The following is a 16,760-nucleotide window of genomic DNA, read 5'->3' as shown; positions in this document are numbered from 1 at the left end:
CCCCGCTAGGGCTGGATCGGGGTCGGGCCATGGCCCTTTCTCCCCTCCCCCCAGCAAGTGAACCAGGGTTGAGCCATGCCCCCTTTCCGTCCCACAGGGATGGGTTAGGCCATGCCCCCTCTCCCTCTGCAGCTGGATCGGGGTAGGGCCTTGCCCTTTTTCCCCACTACAGGCCTTGGTTGGGGCTGGACCATGCACCCTCCCCTTCCCCAATGTCTGGATCAGGGCTAAGCAATGTTCCCTCCCCCTGAAGGGCCAGGTTGGATCCAGGTCAAGGCCCGTTTCCACCCTGTAGGCCTGAGTTGTGGCCAGGTTGTCCCCCACCCCTGTCCACATGGCCCTAGGGCAGGTTGCGTCCACCCTGGGCTCCAGATTGGGTCCACCAGCCAAATCCAGCCCACAGATGGACCAGGCATTGCCAATCTGAGCTGTTGGGCAAAAAGGTTGAACACCACTGAACTGAGACACCTGAGGTCCCTTCCAGGCCTGTTTTTTCTATAACTTGAGACTCACTGCCTTTCTGTATATAGAAAACTCAGAGATCTGCAAGGGCTTCCTATGAAAGAATGCAAGATGAAGCAGCTGAGGTGGCAGCCTGCCCAGTGTATTTGTTCATTGAGTGCTGCTTTGCTGAGACAGAAAACTGCTAGAAAGGATGTCTTGTATCCTTCCCCTCCCTCCCAACTATCACATATACATGTTACCTATGGAAAAATACTAACTTAGGCTTTGTGTAAGAGATTAGCCATAGACCACTGACAGCCATTCATTTCTGCCAGTAGAAATCCTCTGAATCTCTCTGAAATCCAAGCTAGGTAGGGTGGCAATGTCATGAACTCAAGCCAGGAAAGCCCTCCCCACCCCAGTTCCTAGCCCTGCAGGCTTTGCCACCTGATGAGGGAGCAGCAGTGCAAACCCCCCCATCTCCCAGCTCCTCCCCACACACACACACTTCTGCTTACTCTGCAAACCGGGAGCCCCAGTCTGGGGAACAGGCAGAGACCAGAATCAGCTGTTCCTCCACCCTGCTCCTGTTCGCTGGGAGCAAAGTGGAAAGAATAACAACCTCCTGCCCCCCAGCCTGGGACTGGTCTGGGAGCAGGTTGAGAGGCTTTGCCCTGCTGCTTCAGTCATATCCCAGACCAGATTAGAGGGGAGCATACTGGTGTTTGTTGTGAGAGTTTCTCGCATGGGAGATGGTTGACACCTGGAAGACCTTTCTTTTGGGGGAGGCACGTTTCCCTCAGAGAAATTGAATGTATGCTCATAATTTCTACTGGGAGGGCAGCAGATCTCCCAATAGAAACATAATGCCTGTATGTGGCCATAGTTTTACTTTGAGTCATAGCTGCAGCCTGTAGGTTATTGTATCTTTTGCACCACTGTGATGCTGAAACAATACTTCTGTATTTTCAGTTAGACCTGAACAGTTTGGGTTAAATAATGTCTGTACACAAATCCATCTTTTATAAACTTGCAGTCTAGGATCAAACTTATTTGTCAGTAGCTCCTGGAGCAACATTAAACCTATTGTCCCTTTTATGCAATTTTTTAATTTTGTTTTCTTAAGTTACCAGTTTTCATGTCAGTTTCACAATGTTTCCCAAATGCCTTGATGCTACCTCTATTCAGCTCTGTAATGACAATGCTTAAAATATTTGTGATAACTTTGATTGCAATGCTGCCATATTAGGATGAAGCCCTTGTCTGTGGCACCACATATGGCAAGGGTATGTTGATAATCCTGTAGTCAAAATGGCTGTCCAAACATAAACTGCTTCTCATGTTAGCCATTTTCATTATATGTATTATAGTAATGGCTAGAAGCCCCAACTGTGATTAAGGGTCCCATTACATTAGATTGGACATAAAGGTAGTAAAAAGAGAGTGCCTGCCTGTTCAAAAAAGCTCACAATCCAAATACATAGAGGGAGTGGAAGGTGGAAAGTATGGGCACATTTTACAGATGCGTAACTGAAGTGCAGAGAGATTTAAGTGACTTGCCGGAGATCATACAGGTAGTCTGTAGCAAAACAAGGAATAGAATTCAGGCCTCCCAAGTTCCCGGTCCAGTGCTGAACCGCAAAACCATAGGGATGCTCTATAAGGCCATGTCCACACAAGCATGAATGTTTGGTTCCCTGGGGACAACTATCAGCAGGACACCTTGTGCTGCTGCTAGTTGTCCGTGGGGAACACTTGTGCCGCATGCCCTCTGGGTTACCCCGGGGTGGGGTAGGGAAGGCTGGGGCCAGCAACTGTGCTGGCCCCAGCAACATTACCTGGGGTCCCAGGGGCCTCCTGGGGCTGCAGCAGCGGTGATCCTGCTGCTCAGAGCCTGGCTGGCAGCCGGAGTGGGGCTGCCCTGTGTACACTGCTCTTTGTTTGCGGGGGGTTTGTGTGGGGTTTTTTGTGACCCCTGGATATCCAAGAGTCAAAAAAAAAAAACCCTCACGCTGCCCCCTCGCAGTGTGGAGAACAGCTGCATGTGCAGTATGTGGCACCACATACATGTCTGTAGCACCACATACCGCATAGCTGCACTTGTCTGGATGTGGCAAAATTCCTGAAATACGAGATAGTGACAAGTAATTCTTCATTCTGGTATTTAGAAACAATATTTGCGAGGTAAAAATCAAAGGGAAAAATGAGTACAAAGTAGGAATGGGATATGTCAACAACCCGTTATTAACACTGTCTGAGAAAATGGTGATTTTGGACTTGGAAATGCTTGTTTCAGAGAACATTAGCCTTAGTAAGACATATATGATCAGTCCTTAGAATCATGACCTGACTTCTATCTCAAGATTCCTCTCGCCACTGGAGAAAAATGGGACAATACACATCTTCCTCTTTGATTTCAGTGTCTTTACATACTTAAGCCCATTTGTTCCTCTTGAGCTTCTCTCAATAGGTGCAGTCAGTGCCAGTAAGTATATTGTTGGTGAAGGGGATAAGGAACTCCCTACTAACACCTCCTAAAATTTTCTCCTGGGTCCATTTTGTCTGAGAGGTTCTTACCTCCACTCTTGCAGCAGTTCTTTAATATGCATCAGGGAAAAAACATTTATGCTAGCAAAGCATCTTTTTCTGTTTCCCATGAAATGATGCCTAGCTTTGGTTGAGAAGGAACCATTCAAAATAACTATTTTCTTTCTCTTTCCTGCAGACATCAGACATTTTTTGTCAATAGGCCAGAATAATAACAGAACTCAAAAATATGTCAAAGGTGGATTTGTGCTAACTAGCACAGTGCCTGATTTATTGGTGGAACTGCCTGGTAACAAGTGTGGCAACTCTAGTGATGGGGGATGAGCATAGAGAATTGAGATAGGATGGTTTCAGGACATGGTCCCAATGTTTCCCTTTTCCAGCTTCCTGGGGAGGAATGGGACATCTCAGTGTTTTTTTTAGTTGGGGGGGAATATATGTGTGTGTGTATGCGCACGCGCGCATCCTCTGTCATAAAATTTCCATCACACCTCAAGCCGCATTAAGAAACCCACCCACCTGTTACAATAAACTCACCTGGTTCCTTGTGCCCTCGTGCACCCACCCGCTGCCCTTCCCTAACCCAATCACGGTTCCTTAGTTCAAGCCCTGGTTGGGGTGTACAGTCTCAGTTCATTCACAATCCTTGTCACCATCAATGTCGCTGTCACTTCTGCTGATGATGATCCTGTTGTCCTCGCTGTCTCCAGGTCCAGTTGCATCACTGTCCTCTCCGTTCCGTTTTCCTTTTCCACTTCCCCTCCCTGGGGGTCTTTGAACAGCCTGTGCTACATGTCCCTTTTCCAGGTGGAGTTTGCTGCGTTTTCTCCATCCTCTCCCACCAATTTCCAGTAGTAGGACTGGAGTTCAAATGGACTTAGAGCTCTCTTAGCTCACAAAAGTTTGCTGGGCTCTGTCGTACAGCGTCCCAACTTCAGGAGCTCATCCCACTTTCTTAGAGTAACCTATAGGGGACAGGAACTTCCACTACTCCCAGGAAGGGAAAGCAGAAGGGGAGGAAAAATGAAGATGGAGAGAAAAAGGTTTCACTCCAATCCTAAGAAAGCATCCTTCTGCTGCTGCCAGCAAATACAGTTATTCGAGTGGTTGAAAACATAGAAATTTGTGCAGCAGTGCTGAAGATTCAGGGTTCACCTTGATGATGGTGCAGTGTGAGGGGGTTACATTAGAAATTACATTAGAAAGTCAAAACACAGACAATGACAGATTGACAGTTGTGCATGCAACCTGATTTGTTTCCTTCTGCATTATGATAAAAGCTTCAATTATTTGGTTATATACTATGTTTTCCATAGGACACCTGGCTCATTCCATGCACAAAGAGACAGAACTAAAGTTACCCAGGCAGTTCTCTAACTTCTGAGAGCTTGACTTTGTTGCTCGCATAATACATTTAATATCTTTTATGTAATTTAATTACATTATCCACATCACACATAGCATTTTATAAGAATATCTATAAAAGATTTCAGAAAAATGTTTAAAAGACTATATATCTGATGTCCCCCTGCTTCTGCATATTCAAGATTCTGGTCAGATGTAGTTACAGTATTTTATTTTTCTGTCGACTGTATTTATCATAAACATATAAATGCTTATACACTGGTCAGATTTTATGTTAATTAAATTAAGCATGAAAGGTTTTAATCTAAAGAATTAGTTGTACTTGTTAAGAAAGGATGCAAAAATGCTATTGATTTTTTTCTATGTTCTTATTCCAGGACCTTTTAAGATGCAGAGTTTTGACATCAGGGATTTTTGAAACAAGATTTCAAGTAGATAAAGTAAATTTTCAGTAAGTGCATTAGTAATAAATTATGATTACCGAATCACACTAGTTCAGAAACATCTGATTCAGATGTTTCACCTCATCCTTTATATTGTAGGCTTGGTATTTCACACAGCTTTTGTCTCCATAGGACATAATATAACCGGCTTTTACTCAGAGAGGGCAGAAATTGATAGAAGCATCTCCTGATGTTTCGGGGTTGAGCTGTTATTTCTTATTAATTCACTGTTAATGTTTACTTCCTTTCTCTGGGCAACAGCGTGCAGACTCCAGGAATAATATTTACATGAGTAAGCATTTGTATAATTGGGCCCAAAGAATTAAACATGCTCCTTCTTCTGGAGAATCGTGGTCTCTGCGGTTTGAGTGTTTATGTTGCATCTCAGTGGTTTTCAACCTTTTTTCATTGCAGACCCCTAGAAAAATTTGAGTGGAGGTGCAGCCCCCTTGGAATTGTAAATGTGGGTATTCACATACTTTTGATTGATCGTAGTCATTTTTTCACAGACCTCTTAGACATAGTCTGTGGACCCTCAAGGGTCTGTGACCACAGGTTGAAAACCACTGTTGTATCTCTATTAAAGTGTATATAGTTTTCTACATACTCCTCATTGGGCTTATTCTGTATATAATATAAAATAATATTATTTTAGAGCAAATAAGTGTGTCAGCATGGCTTGGGCAAGAATTTTACCTGGATGCTTCCATTTACTGGACAAGTACCACTAAATTTTGTAATCTGAAAGCCATGTCTGTTGGATTGTGGTATATCTAAGCACATTGTCAGGCTTTCTATTTAAACCCAACCTACAAGTTGTTCTAAAAGCTTAAAAATCTACCATCTTCTTAAGAAGAGTTTCATTTTCTTTAGGAATTCAGTACAATGCACTGTGCAAGACAGAGCAGATTGAATTTTACATCTTGATGACACCGAACACAGTTTCAGGAACCCCCTTTCTCTTCAGGGAACATTTTATTGCTGATGTTCTCCTTGAAGCTGTCAGACTTTTTAAATTGCACGCTTCATGTGACTTTCCCAGTGCACCCAAGTGATATAACGTCCTATGGCTTTTTAACAGCATGTTTGATGTAGGTGGCCAGAGAGATGAAAGAAGAAAATGGATTCAGTGTTTTAATGGTGAGTAATTTCTCAGTTCTGCACCACATTTGTAATCTGTATTTATTTTCTGCTACAAGTTTTTTAATTTTCTTCTTATTTTTCACTTACACTGAACTTAAACAAATCGGTCCCATTAAAATGTAAGTGCTTTTAATTACTTTATCAGTTTGGTGCTCCTTCTTCACTTTTACATTTCTTTATTGAAATGATGTTTAAAATAAAAACCTCATTTACATGAACAGATTAAAATGGCATGTGTTTTAATAGCAAAACCCAGTATCACAAATATTTCTTCAGCTCTGTGTTATAATATATATTGTGGAGAAGTCTGGGGAGCCATTGTGTGGTTGTGTTGAAGTATTACCCTGCTGAGTTTGTTTGGGGTAACTAAAACATTTTGCGGTCTCTCTCTTTTCTTTTGTGTGTCCCCCAAGATGTCACGGCTATCATTTTTGTTGTGGCCTGTAGCAGCTACAACATGGTAATAAGGGAAGATAATAACACAAACAGACTACGGGAATCTCTGGACCTCTTCAAAAGTATCTGGAATAATAGGTAATTATTAAACCTCTTGGAAATGGTTATCTTAATTTAGTCACTAGGAAAATTGGTAGTTAGCACTTCATTTTTCTAAGCATTCTTCAAACTTTAATTGGTTAAACAGTAAGATAAATTAAAAGCAAATATATATCAGTAGCTCTCTAGTGCAGTTACATATATTTAAATTAAACTACCTTTCCTTACCATATTAACATTTGACAGATAAATATTTAAAATAAAACAGCCAGTGTACAGGTACGCAATGGAATACAGTGATACCTTGCTTATGAATAGGCCCCATTGCCAAGTACTTAGATTTGTTGTTTAGCAGTACTGTTACCATATTTGTAAGTGATAAACTTGCTAACCAGATAACAGTTTGAATAGAGACCTAATTCAGAATAAGGGCAGCATTGTCAAAATGATGTGCAGTGTAAGATAATGAAAATTATAAGGAAATGTCCATCATTATGCTGTACAACATGCAGTGATTTCCAGATGCAATAAGGAAGGATTTTAAGCACAAATACCTGTGGTTCAGTGTCTCAAAAAATGGCCTGGGACATTATTATCACAAATGTGGGTTAGACATCATACTCACTTGCCTCAGGCCACTGTAAGATGTAGGATACTAGTACGTTTGAACTACTAGTCATTTCAAATACAGCTGTTAGAAAAAATGTACAGAAAGAGTAAGTGATCTCCAATATTTCTCCACTGCTTTACAAGAACTACACGCATACTCACCCATTAGAAAACTCTAGTATTTATTGTCTGAGTATAATGCTTTTAGAAAGTGCTAGCAATTTTATACCTCGCATAAGTGTTTCCTATCTTGACATCAGTGGGTTAATCAAGAAAACCTTTTTAGCCTGTTTCTTTCATCAGTGTCTAACATGTATTTTTAAAAGTTTATTATCCAGTGCAGGTGTGAGTTCAAAATAACTGAAATATTAGTTTAATTCACTTATTTTTAAGATTAACTAGACTACACACAAAATCATCAGCTACAGAGATTTCTGTTGATGTGAAATGCTTGCCTGATAAATGCACTGCAAATAGCACCAACATCTGGTTTGTTTTTGACAGGTGGCTACGGACCATTTCTATCATTTTGTTCTTGAACAAACAGGACATGTTGGCTGAAAAAGTCTTGGCAGGGAAATCTAAAATCGAAGATTACTTTCCTGAATATGTGAATTACACTGTACCTGAGGATGGTAAGCTTTTTTAGCTGCTGGAATTTAAGAAGCAGGTATAATCCTTGTTTTCAGCAAATGCCACAGAGCTCTCAGATTCTTGAACTGACTAGCGGTGCACCACTGTGAAGAGATATGGTACATGCACCAGTACACACCAAGAGAGAAGCTTGCCTTCAGGAAGGCCTTTTCTTTTATCTGAGTAGTAAACTCTGAGGAACAGATGCTGCTCCAGTGGTGTGTAAACAACAACAGCTGGACAAGGTACCTGATACAGGTACAGTAAAACATCCCTGCTCTGCCTTCAAGCAAGTCCCAGTGTTGGCAGGCAGTAAGAGAAGCTGCTTATGGGAGCAAACCCATGCTTGCTATGGGGCCTGCAGTTCTGGGCTGCACTGTACACTGTATTCAGCAATAAGGGAGCCAAAGATGGTGTAAAGGCACCTATGCACACTCTCTCTTCTCATCCTCACTTCTCCTCTAGATCACACATTCCCCTGTGCGCTTCTTCTGTTTTGGCAAAGCTTTCTGTGCTATTCATGGAAGTGAAGCACAGGATCAGATGCTTGCTTTCTTTAAGATCTACTCTTTGAACAAATACTAAGATAATATTCACTGACTGTAGATCTGGCCTTTCCAGCCATGTAAGAGCAGTTTTGTTATTTGATGCATTCATAAATGTGAACCCAGGCATCTTTGTCTAATAAACACCTGGAAAAACTGAGCAGAGGAGAAAAGTGTTAATAACTACATAAATTATGAAATCTTAATGCCAGAAAAATAGGCAAAAACTGTTTTTATATTTTAAATATATAATATTTTGTGCTTTAATTAGCAAAGCTAGGAACAGAACACAAAGTAACAGAATGTTTAACTGTTGAGTTGCTGTTTTCTCATTTCACTTTTGTTCCATTACAAAAGCCACAAGTTTGTTCCAATAATCTTAAATATTTTATAGTGAAATCTGTTCTGGTTTCTGCTGGATTACTGAAAGATCACTGTTGTAAGAAAAGTTATATAATTTTTTAAAAGGCCATTTCTTTTTAAAGAAAAGTGTGCCCTTTTGCATTGATTATATTATTTAGAAGCTAAACTACTACATATGTAGCAGCTTTATGGACAGGCTTGAGGGGCATTTCATAGTAAAAGAAATCTGAACAGTTTAGCCATTCTTTCTAATCACATTTTACCAGATTAAATCCTTGTATGTATGTCTATTCATGTGAATAAAATGTTGGATGTAAGAAAGAAGGTGCCAGAGCTACCAACTGTTTAATGTTTGATGTGATCAATAGCACCATAAATAATTTCCCATTTTATTCATAGCTGCTGTTCTTAAAAGGTATGGAATATTCAGAAATGTATTACAATGCTGATTATACAGTGTCTTTACATTTTAAAATACCAATTGTGAGTATACAGTAGACAGTTTATGTTTTTAATTCTTACAGGAATGACTACCCTTTACTTACTAAATGTTTAAAATAGCTGATTATTTATTTCATTTATCTGATGCAATTTATTTTTAATAAACAGCAACACCAGATGCAGGAGAAGATCCCAAAGTCACAAGAGCCAAGTTCTTTATCCGGGATGAGTTTTTAGTGAGTAATTTTAAAAACTTGCATCTTGCAACATCACAGAAAATTCTGTTATTAAACACAGTGGGTTTATAGAGGTGTGGTGGCATTGTCAAACAAAGGTAGAAGAGTCTTCCAGCTCTTTCCTAGGTCTTCTCAATCATGCATTTCTTAGCCTTTTTCAAGTGTCCAATGTGTTTATTTCCCTGTTAAAGAATGGTAAATCTCAAACACAAAAAATCCCAGGTGCCAAGATCCATGTGGTTTATCAGTGGGAAAGCTGGAAAGAGTCTACTTCGGAGCCAGACTGCATTCCTCTTTCTTCTTGTTCTTGTTCTTGTTCTCCATTGTGCACACATCTGCAGTAACCCAGACTAATACACCTGTTTCTGGATAATGAATTTTTTTTTCTGAATGTATCTATAAAAGCTTACTCCCAGTGCATAACACATATTAATACCCCTAAGCTGACTATACAACTAGGTTATTTGTCAAAGTTAGTGCCATTCTGTCACAGGGCTACTGTTACAGAAAGGTCTGTGTTTTAGTCTGTCAGATATTGGACACAACAAACTCAGCTGTTTACAAAACTTAGCTGTTTGATAAGCCTCTTACTTAGCCAATGAAATTGCCATTTTGAAAATGTAGCTTGATTTAAGTGCTGTAAGGCACACAGGGGCAGAGGTTATATATGCTTATATAAATCTTGAAAAATATAATAGTGTTAAATATTCATATCTTTAATACATCATTAGACAACCTCAGAGAAAGAATGCTTTCAGTGGGACAGTAGGCAAGTAAGGCTGGGATAGCACTTCTGCATTACATTTTAAGTAGTTCTGAGGCAATTTAGAAAGAGAAACTTTCAGCTTTTTGTGAAAAGAAGGATTTTGTTATATCAGTGGGCACTTTAATGCACATTAGCCTATTTTAATGCACATTAAAGTATCGCTAAAAACATGCTGTATACTTAATGCACATTAAAATAGGCTAATGCGCATTAAGCATCACTTAAAAGCCATGGGGCATTTAAACACATGCATTTGTCTGCATCCACCACGCCAGAAATCCAGTATGTCAGAGCAGACTCGAATAATTGAGTCTGCAGAGCACACAAACTGATACACCCGATGCTGTATTGCACACATTTGTGTAAACAGCAAAATGCACATCAGGCTGAGAAAATGGCAGTGGTGCACTTTGAAACTAAAACACCTTTGATGTGTTTTAGTTCAATAGCGCACTACCACCATTTTCTCAGCATTGACACGCATTTTGCCATTTATACAAATGCACATGATGTAGCGACAGGCACTTTTAAGAGCACTCAGTGCAGGCTCATGCATATTTTCCTAATAGCTCACAATGGAGGGCAGCTGTACATGTGTACAGAGCTTGGAGCATGAAAATTGACATGCCCCAGCAACCTTCCACGTCCTATGTATCAGCATCACTGCACATCTTCACGCTGAAAAAATGGCAGCGGCATGCTTTGAAATAAAACACATTCAATGAGTTTTATATCAAAGCGCCCCACTGCCATTTTTTCAGCTTGGGTGTGTGCAGTGACACTGATACATGTAACACGCGCGCACTTTTAATTAGCACAGCTCTCTAATTAAAGCACCCAGCACTGTGTCCTACAAAACATATAAAAATGCCCAGAGTTACTAGATTTAATGTGCGTTAACTAAAGCATGTTAATGCATGTGTAGACATACCCAGGAAGAGCAAAGAAACACAGACTGTACCAGTGGAGTTTGGTGTTTCACAGATTAGAGAAGAGACCCAATTTCTTAAGGAATGAGAGAAAAAGAGTTTGATTTGCTTTTGCTGAGTGGTCTCACTGCCTCTAGTTACATTTTTCTTTCCAGTTGTTTTTATAAACAATCCAAATTTTTTTTCTTGTCCTGCTGTCTTCTGCTTTCAAAGACCGTTCAGGCAAATCTACATGTATTCTTTTGCATTCATGTGTGCTGGGTTGGTAATCCACTACAACTGCACCTGGTGCCCTGCAGCTCCAAAAACTCTCCATCTGCCGACCCTGACTGGGGGCCAGTTGTGTAAATAAAATGCAGACTAATTAAATAATTTTAAAAAGTATGTTTAAATGTGAATACGCCTCTACCTTGCATTACGAACTGTACCAGTAGATGGACAGCAAACATCAGGCCTGACTTTTCTAAGGTTGTTGCCCATCTGTAGTTCTTCCAGTGGAAATTCAGAGGAAAAGTAGGTTGTGAGCATCCTATATATGAAATAACTGACTAGGGCACAGCAGGAAATATGCTGTTTGGCTTACCACCCCAAAGCCTGATGGATCCAGCTCTGTGTCTTAAGGTCAGGTTACATGTTCAGTCCAGTAAGATAGCCTTATGACTTTGCAAGTACAGCATTTATGCCTTCAGTGTTTAGGATTCTCCAGACTCAAACCCTGATGTTCTATATGCAAGTTTCTGCTACTGTGCATGTTTTGCTTTGATACACCTCCATTATATGAACTGGCCTTACAGAAAGGCTAGCAGGACAAATCTCATTCATTTGGATTTTTGTTTTTAAAAATCTGAAAAATTCACTACTGGAATTGAAGCAGCTACTGTTTGAATAAATTGAGAGGAGTTCCAAAAATGGAATGATTTGTTCCTTTCAGAAGAATCCTAGCCAACTTGACCTGTGTATAAATATAGGCAGCCAATGTGAAATGCGTTCTTGCAATCTACTAAATTTAAGTGTGAGGTCTTTTTTCCCTCAAGTAGGCATTCACTTGTATTAATACAAGTCTAATATAACTCCTTAGAATATAATACAGTATTTCCTAAAATGAGAAGGTTGCTTAAGTGTCAGAACACAGACATACAAGTGTAACTGGATGTTCCCCGCATATCCTGGTGAACTGCCTGCTTTGTACTACACATTTTGTACTACACAAGCATTATGTAAGATAAGCACAATGCAAATAGCTCAAAGTGACAGAGCCTTGGGCTTTGAAGGAGATGGATCTGAGTTGTGTCCCTTGTTAGCACTATAGAAGTCATTTGGCATAGTGTATGGAACAGGGACGTGTGAAGCTGTAAGTGATCATAGGGGATTTGAACTGCTTTGAACCCTTGGTGCTGAAAGGCCACTTTGTCTAGGTTGGAGAGTAAGTAATAAATGCAGTATGAAAAATAACCCAGTGCCCCATCTGAACAGACTCTAAACCGTTCACTTGCTAGACAGATCATCTAGTCCGACCCCCTGCCATGGGCAGGAAGGAGCACTGGGAGTGGGAGGGGTCATAAAACCCCAGCCAGATGCCTATCCAGTCTCCTCTTGAAGATGAAAATCACAACACATTGAGATTGTCTTCCTTGAAGGAAGCATGCCTGCATATATAAATGGAAGCAATTGAAATAGCTTTTAGAGGCAGCATGAATAGGTATTTTTAGATCAGTAACTGCAAAGAATGGAAGTGACTTGGAAGTAGTTTGAACAGTCTAGTCCTGATCTCTGCCAAGGTTTTTGTACAAAAAGAAAAGCCTCCATGAAAGAGTGCAGGGAGAGTAGAACTTAAGTTTGGGTCCAAACATTTTCTTCCAGAAAGACAAAAAAAACCTCTGATCAACTAGGTGTTCTCTGCTTGTTCTCAATGGATTATTATGGCTCTGCACTTTGTAAAAGTGACGAAATATTACTTATCCTGGATATGTGAAAAAACTGTGAAGCATCTAATATATGTAATATAGCATATATAAATTTAATTTATATTTAATATACAGATCTACATTATACTTTTTGGTGCATCTGTCAGATTAATATCATTAATCCCATGCTCACAAATTAGGGTTTACCTCCATTGCTTTGGGACAGACAAGTAATCTCAGCCAAGCATAGATGGGAGTATGTTGCACATAGTTGGATGAATGCCACAGTGAAACAGAGATGGAATTTTACAGTGATTATAGCTATTTGATGTATTACATATCAACAATGCATCTATGTAAAAATATATTGTTCAACATTAATGTTTCATCTGACTCATTTTGCAGTCATAATCAATACAGCAGGAACAAGTTACCTATCACCTGAATCTAGTTCTAAAATCAATATTTATCTCTGATAGGTTAACCCTTGGGGCCTATTTTTTGATGTACAGTTAATGAGCACAAGGGAGGCATGGACATGGAACAGTTGCAAACTCTTTGAATTTAGTTAAAACTACACAAAAAAGATCCTCCAAAACAACCACTGCTTTTAATTGGCCTAGGCACTTAATCCATTTTTAAGCACTGAATTTGCCAAATCTTTGGCTCTTATTAGTCCTTTAAAATTACCTCTCTTAAAAGTTTGATCCTGTGTAAGAGCAATTACTGTATTGAAAACAGACCATATGGAACATTAATCTAAAGACAGAGATGGGTAAATCTGCCCTTTTATTCTTTATAAACTGAGAAAATATGCCCTGGTAACCTACAGTATGATTCAGAAGGGAAAATATAAAAATACTTTTACCTTTCATAATCTTATATTTGCCCTTAGAAAAGATCCAAAAAGGCCACTAGTAGTTTTCTCATTGACTGAGTGGAGGAAGATTATTTTAAATGATTCCTTTTTTAATCTGACATTCTTGTTTCTGGATTTCTGTCTACTAGTGCAAGACAGGGAAAACCACAAAGCTTGTGAAGCTTTTTGGTCCCTCAGGGCAGGGTTTGTGGTCACTGCTAGTAGTAGGGAATGCAGTGTTTCCAAATCGGACGGCACCTTTTTTGAGTTCTCTAAACAAAATCTTTGGGGGGGAAAAGGATGCTTCTTTTTCCATATCCATTCAGTACTTGACATCTCCGCTGAATGCAAATGTTCAGCAGTAAATCGTGAGGATCCCAGTCCATTTTCTATATATACTGCCCATCTGTAAAACCAATAAGGTAGGCCACCAATTGCCAGTGAGTTCTATCAAACAGATAATTGAAAATGGTAAAACTATTTGGGCAGACCCTCTGGCCGTGTCTACATGAAACACTTTACTGTGCAGTAGACTAACCTACTGTGCAGTAAAGCATCACTGCCTACACATACAGGCACTTACCACACAGTAAATTAGTTTGCTACACAGTGAAGGCAAGTAGCATTAATTGCAATGTAGACATGGCTTGTGTTGTATATGGGGCTAATCATACTATCTTTTAAACTACTAAGCTGGATGTGGAGAGAGAGCATGTTTTTGTCTGGTATAAGAGTAGCTGTATAAAACTGATATAATTGTAAACCCTTGTAAACTACAATTGGGCAACTTAAAGCGTCTCTTATAGTGAAGAAATGTTTGCATGTGCCCAGTAAGGGAGATTGTGGAAATTAAGCCCATGCTTGGATGCTTCAGAGACTGAGAGCTACCAAAAATTGGGGATGAGAAATGAAAGTGTTTTTTCCCCTCTTTTTTTTTTTAAATTTGGAAGTAAAAGTTCCAGAAGAAGTGGCTGCACACAGCCCTGTTGTCTCCTTCATTGGCTATTTCTGTATTAATCACAGTCATTTTATGTCTACTTTAGGCTTTCTTTAATGCTTTTTCACTGTAATAACTTAGCAGTGACATAATCAAGATATCTATTTAAATATAGATACCTAAATGGGATCCAATTGCCAGCTCCTACAGTATTAATAGTTTTAGTAGCAGGGATTAAAACTTCAAAACAAGCAATTGAGAACTGAAATTTGGCTTAGACTGGATTTCCTCCCTTTGCTTACCAACAGCTTTCCCGCTAAGAGACTTGATACGTGTATATCTACTTGACTCATTTATTCAGAATATGCCAGTGCTGTATCTGGCTAGTCAAGCAGAAATCTCTGAAAACTGGCTATTATTTTCTACATGACACAACCTCAGAGTTCATGTGGTTACTGGAAGAAGTAACTCCTGTGTACACAGCCCTGAGGAATCATTCCTTACTGTCTCATTTTTTCTGCAGAGGATAAGCACGGCAACTGGAGACGGCAAGCATTACTGCTACCCCCACTTCACGTGTGCAGTGGACACAGAAAACATCCGCAGAGTGTTCAACGACTGTCGAGACATAATTCAGAGAATGCATCTTCGCCAGTATGAACTCTTGTGATTGGGATCACTGTGGAGCCTGTGGTTTTAAATTCTTTGCTCCTTAGTCTCTCTATTACCCCACACAGGGTGGAAGAATATATTATAGAAATGTCAGTCCCATCAGTTTGTTTACCTTGATTATTTAACCCTTAAGCTGATTGGAACCAAGTTTGGGTTTCTTTTCTTCCATGCTTTTTTGGGATTATTTGTGTGCTTTATTTTGACGTGCCACTTCTTTATCATTCCACTAAGCCCTCTGGCTACCTCTCTTTCCTTAGTTTTTTTTTTCCCCTTAATTGAACATAACCTGCTAAATTTTTCAAGCAGGTTAATGTTACTTCAAACTGGTATCTCTCAGCTGGATGACACTAAAGTCACAACTATCCCTGTGTGCGGGTTCCTTTTTTTTAACATGACATCGAAGAGTACTTGATAGGTGAAAAAAAGAATAATGCACTTTGTATCAGGTTATTAAATACTGTTGAGGAAGTATACACACAATGTAGCAGCACCACAATATTTATTACTCTGTCACAGTTTTTAGCATTACTGAGTTGCAGGTCAACTGATAAAGTGACCTCCTCTTTTAAGCCGTTACTGGCATAGGAAGTAGAGTAGACAATGAGAGGAATAGTGAAGATAAGCAATTTTTCTGGGGTTTTGGGGCTAAGTGTCTCTGCACACCTCAGGCATTTGAATTACAGCTACTTTTTCAGCCTATTGCATCTAGGCAGAAAAATTACCACCCTCAGTTCAGTTATTTGTGCTGTCCACAAATGATCCTCTTAGTTTAGATCATTCTTGGACAACAGTCCTCTCCCCTATATATATTTTTTGTTTTACTGCTGGTTTATTATATTGTACAGACTGTAAAATGTAATATTATTTTGTACAACTTTATTGAAGAAAAATACTTGTAGAAGATCTTTGTGCCTTGATTATGGCTGTACCTGTAAAATGAGCTAAGATGTAAGTATGTTTTTGACTGCGCTGTACAGCTTGATGTCAACCTTACCTGCAGCAGTGACTGGAGGTAAGAACTTTATCTGTAGAGTTTAGGGTTTTTTTTCTGGTTTATATAAAAATGCTCTTTAGTATAAAAAATTATAAATTATGCAAATTAACCACTTACCTTTCCAAGTAAGGTATTACAGTCACCGGATGTTGCAGCAACATGCCTTTCTCTTTTGAAGTCTCAGCTTTAAAACATTGGAATTCATTCAAGTGTCCAAATTGCAACCTGGTGTTGTTTTAATGGGAATCAAGGATTTTTTTTTCTTTATCTTTAGAAACTATGTTTGGTAATTCTTTGGTCATTCATAGAACTTCACAATTGCAGAAGCCAATTGTGAATGTGTAAAGCACCATTCTATAGAGCTCTTCAATCTTTGTACCAACAGCAGCTTTCATTGTGCAAGTAAATAGCAAGAAAGAAGAAAAAAAAAGGTGT

At 39.5% G+C, this 16,760-nt stretch overlaps 1 protein-coding gene across 2 annotated transcripts in view; it reads left to right on the top strand.

The window, feature by feature from the left end:
* The window catches only part of GNAL (G protein subunit alpha L), a 316,776-nt gene extending 300,090 nt beyond the window's left edge, over positions 1-16,686 (top strand). For both annotated transcript variants that reach the window (XM_090039652.1, XM_090039653.1), the window contains exons 7-12: positions 4,734-4,807; positions 5,881-5,939; positions 6,356-6,476; positions 7,551-7,681; positions 9,197-9,264; positions 15,183-16,686. In XM_090039652.1, the coding sequence (XP_089895778.1) occupies positions 4,734-4,807; positions 5,881-5,939; positions 6,356-6,476; positions 7,551-7,681; positions 9,197-9,264; positions 15,183-15,329 (600 nt within the window). In that variant the 3' untranslated portion in view covers positions 15,330-16,686. The remainder of the gene's footprint in view (positions 1-4,733; positions 4,808-5,880; positions 5,940-6,355; positions 6,477-7,550; positions 7,682-9,196; positions 9,265-15,182) is intronic.
* The last annotated feature ends 74 nt before the right edge of the window (positions 16,687-16,760 follow it).

This window comes from Crocodylus siamensis, chromosome 3 (assembly GCF_052110815.1).
Source record: "Crocodylus siamensis isolate JL-2025a chromosome 3, ASM5211081v1, whole genome shotgun sequence".
Lineage (NCBI taxonomy): Eukaryota > Metazoa > Chordata > Crocodylia > Crocodylidae > Crocodylus > Crocodylus siamensis.
Note: the sequence above shows the minus strand (reverse complement) of the source record. Positions and strands in the feature narration are given on the sequence as shown.